The sequence below is a fragment of the Pelophylax lessonae genome (assembly GCF_965119305.1).
Source record: "Pelophylax lessonae genome assembly, chromosome: 1".
Taxonomy (NCBI): domain Eukaryota; kingdom Metazoa; phylum Chordata; class Amphibia; order Anura; family Ranidae; genus Pelophylax; species Pelophylax lessonae.
In genome coordinates, this window is record NC_138768.1 from 568,423,240 (window position 1) to 568,437,792 (window position 14,553).

Here is a 14,553-nt window from a genome sequence, read left to right on the forward strand (position 1 = left end):
GACTTTAGGTATAGGTTTTGAAAATAAAAGCTAGAAGCTGGTTGGTTGCTATCTTTTAGATTGTAAGCTCTAATGAGCAGGGCCCTCTGATTCCTTTTGTTCCAAATTGTAGTGTAACTGTAATGTCTGCCTTCATTTTATTAAGCGCTTCGCAAACTGTTGGCGCTATATAAATCCTGTATAATAATGCACAATTGATCCTGGCTTCTCCAGTTTTGGTTAATTCCCATTATCTGTAAATTGAAAGGCAACAAAGTGCTATATGACCCTGTTCACACAAGGCAATTAACTACATTCCCCATGCAGGCTGTCTTTTCCCGGCACAGGGATGTGTAGGTGTAACATGCATCCCCATGCCAGCAGTCCCATAGATGTCTATTGGGACATGTGGCTGCATGGACATAGCCGTTGTGTCCCAATGTGACATCCCTGTGGGTGTGAGTCTCCGAATGTCCTCACCCACACAGATTTCACATTGGGACACAGCAGCTGTGTGTGTACAGCCACATGTCCCAATACACATCAGTGGGGATGCATGCAACACCTGTGCATCCCCTTGCCAGTAACACATGGCCCTGCATGGAGCATGCAACCAATCCCCCCTCATTACAGTTAAACGCTAACAGGTCTGAACCAAAAATGTTTGCGACTTTTAGGACTAAACGGGTTAAATGGTCTTCCTTTTAGGCTCCCTTCACACCATGGCATTCCGGATTGCGGGCAGAATCATCGCAATTCTGTCCGCGATCGGCGAAAAAATGTGGTACGCGCTTGTGATCCGTCGAATCGTGGTAAAATCACACAAACAGAATCGTGAGAACTTTTTTTGGACGACAGGCATCCTGTGATTTTGTTTGTGCAATTTTACTGCGACTCGTCGGGCGACAATCACTGCAAAATCATGCTGTGTTTGAGGTGCCAATTAAAGTAATGGAGATTGCAAGTGCATCCTGCGTTTTGCGGCAATTCATGATCACGGGCAGAATTGCGACAATTCTGCCCGCCATCCGGAACACCATGGTATGAAGGGAGCCCAAAGGTATAATAATAAAAAAATAGACCTTTCTCTTGTGTAATTATCTATATTGATATCTACTGTTTTAAAGTCCAGGTAAAAGTTGTTTGTGCTGGTCATTAACATAAACAGTGTAATGTTTGCTTGTAATAAAATATCTGAATTATATTTGTTTTTTACTTAATGCTATGCTTCTTTTCCTTTGCTTTCTACATACCTATTTTAGGTTCAGGAATTGGTTAGCAAGCCACTAGAGAACTGTTATAGTAACCTCATGTATGACGACGGAAAAGGATTTCAGAGCTTACTGCTTTCACTAATTGGACTAAAGGTAATATTTTTTTTATTTTTCTATTTAGCATTGATATAGATTGCATTTCCATAGTAAAGGTTAATAACCGGCCATTATTTCAGTTGTCACAATAACAGAAAATGAACGAATGTTTAAAATTTGTTATTTGCTCTGGAACAAGAGGTGGTGGAGAGTGTCCTAAAGGGGACATCTGTTCTGGAGAAAGCTGTAAAAGCAGGGATTTCTCCACACTTCTGGGAGACTTCCTGTCATTTTCATCAAGTGCTTTCAGAACTGGAAAAAATCTTTCCAAACAAGAACACAGACAGCAATAAAAGCCTAACAGGGGTTCCAACCGTTCTCCACTCTCTTGATTATAAAAAAAAATCACTTTAATGCATTCGATTTTTAAATTTGGCTTTTGAAATTTACCTACATTTACAAATTCACATATTCTGTTTTCAGTATTTCAATATTAAAGTTATGTATATTACAGTGTGTGTGCGCGTGCGTATGTACAGTGTTTCACAAAAGCGAGTACACCCCTCACATTTTTGTAGATTTTTTATTATATCTTTTCATGTGACAACACTGAAGAAATGACACTTTGCAACAATGTAAAGTAGTGAGTGTACAGCTTGTATAACAGTGTAAATTTGCTGTCCCCTCAAAATAACTCAACGCATAGCCAATAATGCCTAAACCGCTGGCAACAAAAGTGAGTACACCCCAAAGTGGGTCTTGGCAAATTTCTTATAGCCTAGGCCAGTGACGGCGAACCTTGGCACCCCAGATGTTTTGGAACTACATTTCCCATAATGGTCAACTATACTGCAGAGTGCATGATAATCATGGGAAATGTAGTTTCCAAAACATCTGGAGTGCCAAAGTTTGCCATCACTGGCCTAGACCATCTTTATGTAGAACAGCAATTCCTTTTTTCAGATCCTCAAAGAGTTCTTTGCCATGAAGCGCCATGTTGAACTTCTAGTGACCAGTATGAGAGAGTGAGAGCGATAACACCAAATTTAACACACCTATTTCCCATTCACACCTGAGACCTTCTAACACTAACGAGTCTCATGACATCGGGGAGGGAAAATGGCTAATTGGGCCCAATTTTGACATTTTCACTTAGGGGTGTACTCACTTTTGTTTCCAGGCGTTTAGACATTAATGGCTGTGTGTTGAGTTATTTTGAGGGGACTCAAATTTACACTGTTATACAAGCTGTACACTCACTACTTTACATTGTAGCAAAGTGTCATTTCTTCAGTGTTATCATATGAAAAGATATAAAAAATTAACAAAAATGTAAGGGGTGTACCCACTTTTGTGAAATACTGTATGTATGTGTTTATATATATATATATATATATATATATATGTGTGTGTGTGTGTGTGTGTGTGTGTGTGTGTGTGTGTGTGTATATATATATATATATATATATATATATATATATATATATATATATAGTGCTAATGTTTTGTGATGGCTTCATTTATGTATATATTTGTGAATGTGTTTGCGTTATCTGCAGTGAAATGAGTGAAAATATATTTTTTTCTTTTACACATTTATTATAGCAATAATTTGTCAAACTTCTCAGTGTAATCCCCAACTTTTGCAATGATATCTCTTTGTCTGGTTGTCATATACTATTACTTTCAAAGTCCAGATACGTATTCCATAGATGTGCTAAAAGACAAGAGTCACAAATGCAAAATATTTTGAGGGTCCACAAAATACCCCCTTCATCAGGATTTCTAAATGAATGAACGATTATTTATACTAAGCTGAGATGGATGAACACAAAGCACACAGTCTGTAAGCAGCTGGATTCTGAAGCCAGCTGCTGCCAAACTGTGTGCTTTACCAAACACACCTTGTTTCACAGCTGTTTATCCATATTCGGTGCGGTATACATTAAAATATACTTTTGAAACTAAAGGTGTGGCACTTCAATTCCAGAATATGTGAGTCACAAACCAAAGAAACCAGCCTATAGTCCAGATAGCCTGTCCAAATACCATTAAAACTCATAAATGGGACAACCCTTTTATTACATTTCCCCAAACCATTGTCATGCCTCTCTACCATCAGTGGCAACCCCAATAATTCTGCTCTATGATCTCCTCACAGCCAGTTATATGATTAAATGCTTAGGAATGATTTCTGGGATGTCCAGGCAGTTGAGGAGGAAGTCTTATTTAATGATAGATCTTCTTAAGATTGGTGAAAGTTTCATTGGGTAGAGATGTTTTGCTGTGAAATGTGCACACTGTACCAGAAGTATTACATGTTCTATAAAGTTCCCAATATGAACACGATTGCAGATTTCACATTACTGTTATTTTATGTTCGGTTCTTTTAGATTGCAAGAACAGCTGAGGAGATCTACAGCTTTGCGTGTTATACTTTATTCAGTGTACAACAAAAACATTTATGTAAAGATAAATCACTGTGGGACATAACAAAGGAATCATTGGAAGCACTAGCAAGCAAAGGCCTTATATGCGGCAAAAGTTCCCCCGAGTCAGATCATCTTGTGTTTGAGGTTACAAGATTAGGCCAAGCAACTTATAAAGGTAACCCAACGTGTTACTTCATATGGGCAATTCTTTAATATCCATAACAGCAGTTATTTGTCTTTAATGTTTATATTGTCTTTGTAGGTTCCATTGATTTATATTACAGTGATGTGCTGTACAGTGATCTCCTAAAAGGACTAGAAGGCCTAGTACTAAAGAGCCACCTTCATCTTCTGTACTTGGTGACACCATACGATATGGTAGCACAGTGTAACCCAGACTGGATGATTTACTTTAGACAGGTGAAATATAACAAAATTAAGCCTATATTTTGTAAAAATGTGCAGTTTATCCGAGAACCTGAACTGATCAGACGTCAAGGCAAGATACTAAATATTGCAAAAAGAAAACCGAGTTTTTTGCACTATATATTTTGTAAAAATTCATGAGGGTCAGTATATTATATTGTGTGCTCTGGCGTGCATAACATACATATTAAAACCTATCATTTTGTCAAAAATGAATTCTGGGTATGATTTTTTTTTGCATAGATACATTGTTCAAGCTTGGATCAGTGTAACTATGCATGATCTATACTTGTGGGATCCCCATGAAAGTGAAAATCCTTGTAGTAGATACTACAGTGATTGTCACTAGCTTCAGAGTATTGTGCCGAGTAGCTGCCCTTCTGCATAGCGAAAACAGTACATCACCTACTCGCTCTGTATGGGCACGATTTAAAGAAGACATTGCATTTTCTTAATGTATGCAAAATGTTCTCTGCGGTGGAAAGGCTGGGAGGTGACATCACAATCGCCACCTTGTCTAATCAGAGAATGCTTGCATTCATGAACAAAATGCTAAGTGTTCTCTGAATGGTGCCTGTGTAGAGCGGTACTTACTACAGTTATTTCCAGCTTGCATTGGCATTGGGCGGCTAGGTATGGATCATGCATACTTATATTGGTCTAAGCTGGACCATTATAACTATGCACAAAAACATGCATACCTGGAATTCAGGTTTAAAGCTCTCTGTTTACTGTGACTTTAAATTGTTTGGGCACAAACTTTCCTTCATTAACAGATGCACTTGCTGGGCACCCTGTATAAACTGTATGTAGCATCCGATACATACAGTGTACAGTGCTGTGTTTGGCAGCAGGACTTCCCATCCTGCTCCCAGAACAAAATCAAATTGGGCTGAGCACTGCTCAGCCATTCATAGGAAGCTTTAAGCTTTGCATTCTGTGAATGAATTCAAAGCTTCTTCTGACTGGCTGAGGTCAGCAGATGACATCACCTCTTCTGCCTCAGGCAATCAGAGGAAGCTTTGTATTCATTCATGTAACAAGTGGTTAAAGCTGAACTCCAGGCAAATGGCTAAACACATGAAATGCATATAAGGAAGCTGTTTTACCTGGCAAAGAAAATGTATTTTTCCCAATCCAATTCTGAGATTTACACAGCTCTGCCTTATAGCACACGCCTGTCTGCAATTAAAAAAAATCTCGTCCCTTCTCCAGCCTGTGACTGGACAGTGAAAGGAGAAGGAGAAGACTGATAAATTCAGCTCCCTCAGTCCGCTCTCTGCTCCTATCGACAGGTCTCTCTATTGACATGTCTGCTCTGTCCCCATAGACGTAAATAGGCTACTTGCAGGCAGCACCTGGTGGCTGAAGCCGCTTAAACAAGGCACTCGTTCATGGACTATGGGTGTCAGCGCCTGTGGGAATGAGTCCTTACGGTGTGTTACATGCAGTTTACCACGCAAAAAAGGTAGTATAGTTTCTTTATCACCTATCCTATTCATAAAAGATCTTTCTGTCTTTGGGCAGCCTTATGTAGCTCAGGCATCGAATGTCTTTGTGTACGTACAGTATAAAAAGGGATTGTATAGGTTTCTGTGTTTTTAAGAATATTTTTTTTTTCACAATTTCAATTTTGTTTTTCTGTCAACATTTTTTTATTAATCTGCTTTCTAAACATTGTTCTTGCTATAGAATTTAGAATTAAAGCAGAACTAAAGTCACTATACCTATCTCACCATTGCCAGCATCTTCATTGGCCAGTGCAGGATAATGTAACTGACACAGGGACTTAAACACACAGGGACAGTGCTTGTTGTGTAAGCTGAGCTGCGCATGCACAGCTCAGTTTATATGCCTCAGGGCACTGCGAGCAAGCAGGTAGGTGTAGAGACATTGAATGCCTCTTATGCATTAAAAAGCCTGCCTGGTCACAAGTTTTTATAAAATGCCTTTGGTTCCACTTTAAGCGCACTCTATCTCATCATAATATTATTTATAAAATAATAATATTGTATTTTTTTTTTCAGTTTAATCTGCTTGATCCAGTGGATCAGAAAGTTGCTGGAAATGTAGGGGTGCCAGAAAGTTTTCTTGCACGCAAGGTTTCAGGCCAAAGTGTAAAAAAGGTACTTTTTTTTTATTGGCAGTTATGTGGTTGTGTACTTTAAATTATTCTATCTCAATTAAAATGCTCTACTTATGTTAGGTTACTTACATAGTTTGCCTTACCTTATGTAGTCTATTACACATGCACAGTTTTATAATACAGCAAGCTGAAGAGCAAACGTCATCGATGGGCTGGCACAAGGAGCAAAGAAGAAGAAGCCTGCCGCTGATGCTGTTAATTTTGAAAATGGTTGCATGGGTGGGAGTCGGCACATGGGCAACATGAAAAGGTTAACCAATAAGGAAAAAGGTGCATGTACATATATATATGTAAGTGTACTTGTTTAGCTACACACCTAGTGATGCCCATTTCTAAAGAAGGAAGGGGGGTGGGTCCCCACTGTAAGGCTCGTTGTCTTTCCTAATATACATAAAGGTTAACTGCAGTCAAGCTAAAAAACAAAAATCAGCTCAAGCAGCATTACTTACAGTCAGTAGCATGTGTCCATTGTGCTGCTGTCTCTTCTGTAGCTGAAATTTGAAATTCACCTCCATTGGTATGCCCCACCCCACTTCATAATTTTCAATTGGAACAGTAGTTAATAGAACTGAGGGAGCAGTGAAAGGCACTCATTAAGTGTGCCCAAGTATGCCTGCCCAGGCATGAATAGAGGAGAATTTCAGCTAACAGCACAAGGGAGACATCCTATTGCTGAATTGTGTATTGACTGCACTTGGGGTTTAATCCTCTTTTTTTTTTAATCAGGATTCGGTCAGCTAATTGGAGTATTGAATAGATTACTTGAAGTAATATATAACGTCAGAAATGTTATTATATTCAAAATGCAGACACCATTTAGTTTATGATAAAGGTCTAGGCTTGGTTCACATATAGTTGGTTTCCCTGTGGCTGTGTTTGGTTATGCACAGCAGCCCATTTATTTGTATAGGCTGCTGTATCCACTAAAAACACAGGGAAAAGGTCCCTTCACCTTTTCAGAAAACACAGCCACAGGAAAACTGCATATTTCAGTGCGGTTTCCAGTGTGTGGGAGTGCCATTCAGATTATTGGTACCCGCCACACATTTTCTCTGCGGGTGCCGGAACAGGTGCAGCAGCAACCACCTAAGTGTAAACCTAGCCTTATTCAGGATTGCAATAAAACTTTGATAAAAGCAGAGATGTAATGGTAACAAACACAAAAAAGATGTCACTTGGTCCAAATTGTGGTAAAATTTTATATTGGCTGAATTTGTCATGCGATACTTCACTTCGGATAACTATGATACGTAATATGTATTGCACTTTTTGAAATCCAGTAAATGCTATTGAAAAGAAAATATCTGTTTGTAAGGTTCATTTTTTGTTCACAGTATTTCCCTGAAAAGTGTTGCTCCTCACATCCACATCATATGTTTTTAGTAGCGTCTTATTGTCTGTAAAGACCGGCCTTGTAGTGAATGTTTTGTCTGTACATTTAAAGAAAATACCAGAAAGCCATAAGACATCCTGTTTTGTAATATCTTCTGATTGTAGAGTGTAGACGACAGAGCAGTGAATCGTCTTTACTTGTCATTCATACTGTATGCCTTGATGAAAGATTTGGACATCTGGTGTGTGTCGGGAAAATTTAACATGCCTCGAGGGTTTATTCAGAATTTGCTGAATTCATCTGCCTCTTTCTCCTCTTGTGTTCTACATTTCTGTGAGGTAAGTCAATAAACTTGGTAGCATCACCATGAAACCACCATCTGTCTGAACTTGACACAAACACTAATGTCTGACCCCCATCATCTTCATGTTACAGCAAAAATCAAGATTTGTCAAAAAGGGTCATATTTTTTTAATCTTAAAGTGAATTTTTCAATTAACCCAGCATGTAAACATAGTGGTAGCTTCATAATCTGCTCCATTAACTGTTAGAAATACTGGCCTTCTCTTTTCCCCAAAATGCCAGACAAAAAGGTTCTTTTTCCTTCTCAAAGTCAAATTTCTGTGTTTTGGAAGACACACTGTATTGGAGATTTTCTGTAAACCTTTGCAAAAGAATGGGTTGCTTTAAAGGAGAACTGCCTTTTTCAGTACAGTTATCCTGAAAATTGAGGTCCTTTGTTTTACAAGTCTGCCACTTGTCCAAAAGCCACAGAGATCTTTGCTGTGTGTCCACTGCATGCTGCATGGGCTTTTCACTGAAATTCTCCAAGAGGTTAAAACCCGGCGACCAGCCTAGTAGAACATGCCAGCAGGCGACAAAGGATGCAACCCTGGAAGGTGAGTATTTTCCAAAGTTTAGTTCCACTTTAAAGCAATGCATTCTGCTTTCTTCCTGTTTTTATAAAATACTCATGTTCTGCCTTTGGAAATATTGCATGCACATTTGTTTTATTTTATAATTATTAAAGAGTTGTTTCTGTTTTGTCCTCAATAAAGGAATTGGATGAATTTTGGGCATATAAGGCCCTTCTTCTGGATGTCACCAAAAAATTGAGTTACTGTGTAAAATCAGAACTGATACCCCTAATGGAAGTGGCTGGTGTTTTGGAGGTAAGTAAAAATGTTTGCATTCAGCAGTCATTAAAAAAAAACATTAAGAATCTTTCTGGTGCTGCTACAATAACAAGTATTCTAAGGCCCCTTTCACTCGGGGCGGATCAGTTTTCACAGACTCTGCTTGCTCAGCGGGGATCGCTCCACTGATCCCTGCTGAGCAGGCGGATGACGAGTCCGTCTCTGCTCACTGTGCAGAGACAGACCTGTCAGAGTCCCGCTCTCTTCTTTAGGGAGATCGGATGAAAATGGACAGCCTGTCCTTTTTCATCTGATCCGACCTGCTGGACAGATTGCGAAAGTAACGCCATCTGTCTGTTTTCAGCGGATCTTTTCGGATCGGATGCCTGGAGCAGCAGCTAGATCAGCCTCTTGGCTAAGTGCTGAAAGACTTAGCCATCCGTTCCCGCCCCTCCACAGCCTAGTGAAGGGGCCGAGCAGAGAGCCGGTGACTGACAGTCACAAGCTCTCTGCAGGCTGAAGATCGAGAACTGAGTGATCGGCAGCCTTTTGATTGCACAGTTCCCAGTCTTAGAGGTGGTGTGGGACAGCTGCAGCTGGGATCAGTGCTGCAGCTATTTAAGCGAGTATGATTGTTTGTTTTTTTTGTTTCAAAAGCCATACATTTCTTTTAATACAACATAATGATAATGGTGGTCAGACAGTAATAATAACCTACATAATGTTCTGGGGAATTCAATTATACAAATCTTGCCTTGAGTGCATCAAGTAAAGCTATACTACAACCCCTTTTGTCCTCTGATCCTCCTAAAGGTAAGGTCATGCATCATACTGGGGGACCAGCAACAATGTTCAAGAGAGGTGGGCTACAGCTCAACATAGAGTTTGTATATTATTGCACCTATTTCATTCATGCTCTCATTTTGTGAGGTGTGCTGTAAGGACGGGTGTACTTTGAACTGTCAACACTCTGTATCGCTGCTCCAGGTGAGTAGCCTCCAATAATCCCTTCACAACTCCTCAAGTAAGATGTCAACTGTACACAGCATGTGTGTGACAACATCTTGTACAGAGTTTTGAATCCAGCATTTACTCTAAACCTGGCTCAGTGCAGTAGGAGGTGGACCCATTGTCTGTAAAGGAAAGATAGCTGTCATTAAACTTTAAAAATGCTGTTTGTTACTCGGTCCACTTGGTAATGATTAAGCGCTGACTCCAGCGCGAAACGCGTCTACCTGCTTATCCCCCACTGTACTTGTTTCATCTGTTATTTGGTTTTAATGTTTATACCAAATAAAGTGGATTGTTGGAGTGCAGCCGTCCATATCTTCCTTGTCTTCTGTACTTTGAACTGTATATGTGTATATCATATCACTTTTCATAATATATCAATGTTTTTTGTTAGTATTAGTAATTACTTTCTTTCTCTAAATGTTAGAACACTGAGAAATGGTTTCTCCTGCATGTTATGTTAAATTTTATTTAGTAATAATGTCATGTTTTTTTGTTAAATAGGCCCGGGCCAAACAACTTTACAATGCAGGTTACACTACTCTTGCACATCTGGCTAATGCTGATCCAAAAGTGATGGTTAAAAGCATTGAACATTTGTCAAAACGCCAGGCAAACCAGATTATTAGCTCAGCCAAGGTGAGAAGTGTTATGCTTGCTTATGCATGAAATTGATACATATTTAAATGTTAAGAATATATCTTGTTGCAGATAGAGTGTTTATAAATCATAGTTTATTTTTGGGTTTTATAGTAAATATAGTGCAGTACAACTTAAAGGGGATCTCCTTGTTTCGTGGGGAAAAAATAAATAAAGAAAGAATAATATAGTGTATACAATTGTGACACAAATCATATTGTAATTGAATGTTATTTAAAATCACCTTTCATTTTCAATCTGCAGCCGCTGTAATTTTCTGAAAATGCAATGCAATATGGCTACCTGCAGTTATCCTGTACATAGAATGTGTTCTGACCACACCCCGGAAACATCATTTCCTGCTTGTGTGATTGGCTCATAAATTTTCCCAGAAGTCTGCACTAAGATACAAGTCAGATTTCAGGCACCCCCTGCAACAAAAATGTCATTTTTGGTGAGATGCTCTCAATAGGAACACGTCTAAAGGGATGCAGACCCAACAGATTTCCTCTTTAGTGCTCTGCAGCTGCCACAGCTGATTTATAATTATGAAACCACTCCCATTAGACTAACTCAGCACAGAGGAACAAACAGTCATTTCTTCAGAATAACAAAAGTTGGAATCTTGAACAAAGGTTGTTATAATCCTTGTAATGTACAAAGATCACCCAGAGGGGAATGTTTTTTCTCAACATAAACGGAGTTATGCTTTGAATATTTCAAATTGCATTAAGTGCAATATAGTACAGCGCAAATAAAATCTTTCAGACAGTTCATTAAACATAGAATGCAAAACTACTGTAAAGAGACAGTCTCCAAAGTCCAATATCTTTGTTCATTTTGGTACAAATCAATCACCCAAGTGTCTTTAAAATAAGTTGATGCTTTAGCGCTCATCCTCCACCAGGTGAAAAACCTGCTCACCTTTAGACCATAAAATAAAAAAAAAAAACATAAAAAAAACAACACATATTAGTTACTCATTGATATAGGTGAGGGAAGGTTGAGCTGCTATCCATTTGTTTTTGTTTTTTTTGTTTTTTTTTATGTATTGTATTGTGGAGAAGCTCCCTTCTTACAGGTATAGTAGAACTTCAAGTATTTGTTTTTAGTTGTCACCTTAAAAAAGCGGAGTTTCACCCTAAATTTATACTTACCGCCATCTTCTCGCTCCGGGTCACCTGAAAAACAAATGGATAATCGCAATTCTTTTTTTTTTTTACTTACCTCGTATAGAAGAAAATATACTTACCTTACTTCCTTCTTCCTCCCCTCGGCGGCCACGGCCCGTCGTCACTTCCTGGCTTTGCAATGATTCCTGGGAGCTGAACGTCATCGCTCCCAGGAATCAATGCGCCTGCACCGGCCCAGACGTCAGTTTCGGTGCGCGCGCGTCATTCCCTTCTAAACAGCTTCTGGGCATGCCCAGAAGCTGTGGAGGGATGACGCGCGCGCACCGGAAGTGACGGCGGGGCCGGTGCAGTGCATCGTGGGACCGAAGAAGACGGAAGAGGACACAGAAGAGGATCGCGCTGGCTTCAAGCTGCCCACACCTGAGATGGCAGCGCTGGACAATACTTTTTCAAGGTAAGTATTTCTCCTAAAAGGTAAGTGCAACCCGGGACAGATCAGAGGCTATCCATTGTGCAATGTACTAGCCCTGACTGTCCCAGGGGTATTTTTATTAAAAAAAGTATTCCCAGGGTGGAACTCCGCTTTAAGACCAAAATAAGACCGCGTAAGACATGTGATACTCCGTGCAGCCTGCAGAGATACGAGGAGCAAAGAACATTTCTGAGATGACAATTCCTTTCACCAAGAAAAGAGAAATGGCACAGCTATGGATATGTGAGCTGTTGTGTTGGAGTTGGAGGAAACCGCTATCCAGAGAGTGGGAGGGTGTCTCTGTACAATGAAGCCTGGGGTATCACATGTCATACGCGGTCTTATTTTGGTCTTAGGGTGAGCAGGTTATTCACCTGGTGGAGGATGAGTACTAAAGCATGAACTTATTTTGAACAGAGATATTGGACTTTGGAGATTGTCTTTACAGTGGACTGTTTTGCATTTTATGTTTAACAAACTGTCTAAAAGATTTAAATTATGCTGCACTATATTGCACTTTTGCACTATGTATAATTTACTTTTGAAAGATTTAAGTTGCGCTGCACTATATTGTTTTATGCGGTGGGTGAATCACCAAAGGGTGTTTTAGCGAGCAACTTCTTGTATAATGCAGTAACTCATATAATTGTTTTTATTAATTTGATTGCGCTAATTCGTTTTTCACAATCATTTCACTTATTTTTGAATGCAGCAGTGTTCGACGGCATGGGCATTTCCGAAGCTGAACATTATAACAGCAATGTTTTAACAATAATAAATAAATACAGCCAACACAATAATAAATCACATTAATAAATACATACAGTAGTAAAAAATGCTGTGCTAAATTTCAGAGATCCTATACTAACTACTCTGTAAAAGAAAAATGCATATACTTACCTAGTCTAAGGGTACTCTGGTCAGGTCACGTGATCTCCCCAGTGGCCACCTTCAGGGGAGAGGAGAGAGCAGTGACAATGTCTGGAATGCCCAGGCAGTGAAGTCACCCATTGTAATGTTCTGTTACCTTTGGTACCCTAATTCCACTTTCCTTAGTGTATGCGCCCCACCATTCTCTTTTGGTAAGGTGCGCATACACCTTTAAGACCGATGCTGTCATCATTGAGCGCCGCAGGAGCGGCTATTTCAACCGCCGGCGGTCTCACTAACATTGTTCGTTCAACGCCGCATAACCTGCCTTGAAGCTCACATGCTTGCAAGCATACCTCACTGTCGGAACCTCGCTGCTGATCCCTGTATCCCGCTACCGGATCACCCGCTCATACCGAACCTCTCTACTACTGCTTGCTACTAGTGATAAGTACCCCGCAGGGGAATCCTCCATAAACCTTCATACTAAAGCTTACACTATCTAGCTCTGCATACTAAGGACTGTTACTATCATCTGCACTATCTAGATTGCTAGCTCTTGAGCCTACTAACATCTATCCTTGCACTGGGTTAGTCTCTCCTGTATGTCATCTGCTATCCTATCATCTACTACCATACATGATTGCTAACCTATCTGCATCCTACCTGTTACCATCTCATTCTGAAGAACATTCCTCTCAAGTGTCTGTCAACTATTGTCTCTACTTAAACCTGTCTCTTCAGCCTATCACCACTATACTACTATATACATAGATCACTCCAGGAACATCTTATTGAGTGTGTATATTTGTATGCTGAATCAGAGACTATCCACAGTGATGAGTCTTGGGAGTTGGGATTGGTATCTCAGCGTTTCTCTACATGACTACTGAGTGGAGTATTTCTGCAGCTGCAAATCCACATTGTTCAGAAAACGCAGGAGCGTTACACCCATAGACTGCTGTCCCTCATATCCTCTGAAGCTGGTGCGGATCACCCTGAGAATAGACAAGCATTCACCTCTTTCCTCTATAGGGTACTTAGAATAGGAGTTAGGAGCAGGTGGGAGCAGATTTAAAATTAGATAGACTTCCAATTTTAAGTACTATTCCAGGCAGTTAATTTGTGGTGTTAAATGAATGTATAATATTCTGGTCTTTTCTTCTTTCTTAAGATGTTACTGAGTGAAAAAGCTGAAGCTCTCCAAGAGGAAGTGGAAGAACTTCTTCGTCTACCTGCAGACCTCCCGTCGCTTGTTACAGAAAATGTTCAGACAATTTAATATATTTACTGCTGGACATAATTTTATGTTATATTAACTCATTGACTAAATGAATTCAGACTGTAATAAACCAAATCTACTTTATTTTTTTAATAACTTGTACAGTTTTGGGATCTGTTTTATTCACTTATGAGCTGCAAATTCCATTAGAACATGCTTATAATTGTGTTAAAGAGGTAAGTCCTTCAAATGAATTTTCAGTAGTTGGAGCATTTTCCATTTCACAATGAAAAATGACCTTCCGTGACCTCTGTACGTCTGTTATCATTTATATGCTACAATTCATATATGTCTACATTTTCACTTTTATGTGACATTGTGGTTTTGTGAGCTTATGGAAAAGCAGCAATGTAGATAACCCTAAGAAACTTCCTGACATTGCCC

At 39.5% G+C, this 14,553-nt stretch overlaps 1 protein-coding gene across 2 annotated transcripts in view; it reads left to right on the forward strand.

Moving 5' to 3' along the window:
* HELQ (helicase, POLQ like) overlaps positions 1-14,257 on the forward strand; it is a 51,111-nt gene extending 36,854 nt beyond the window's left edge. For both annotated transcript variants that reach the window (XM_082264170.1, XM_082264171.1), the window contains 8 exons: positions 1,242-1,346; positions 3,683-3,896; positions 3,984-4,141; positions 6,175-6,273; positions 7,791-7,964; positions 8,685-8,798; positions 10,278-10,412; positions 14,062-14,257. In XM_082264170.1, coding sequence (XP_082120296.1) covers positions 1,242-1,346; positions 3,683-3,896; positions 3,984-4,141; positions 6,175-6,273; positions 7,791-7,964; positions 8,685-8,798; positions 10,278-10,412; positions 14,062-14,169 — 1,107 coding nt within the window. In that variant the 3' untranslated portion in view covers positions 14,170-14,257. The remainder of the gene's footprint in view (positions 1-1,241; positions 1,347-3,682; positions 3,897-3,983; positions 4,142-6,174; positions 6,274-7,790; positions 7,965-8,684; positions 8,799-10,277; positions 10,413-14,061) is intronic.
* The last annotated feature ends 296 nt before the right edge of the window (positions 14,258-14,553 follow it).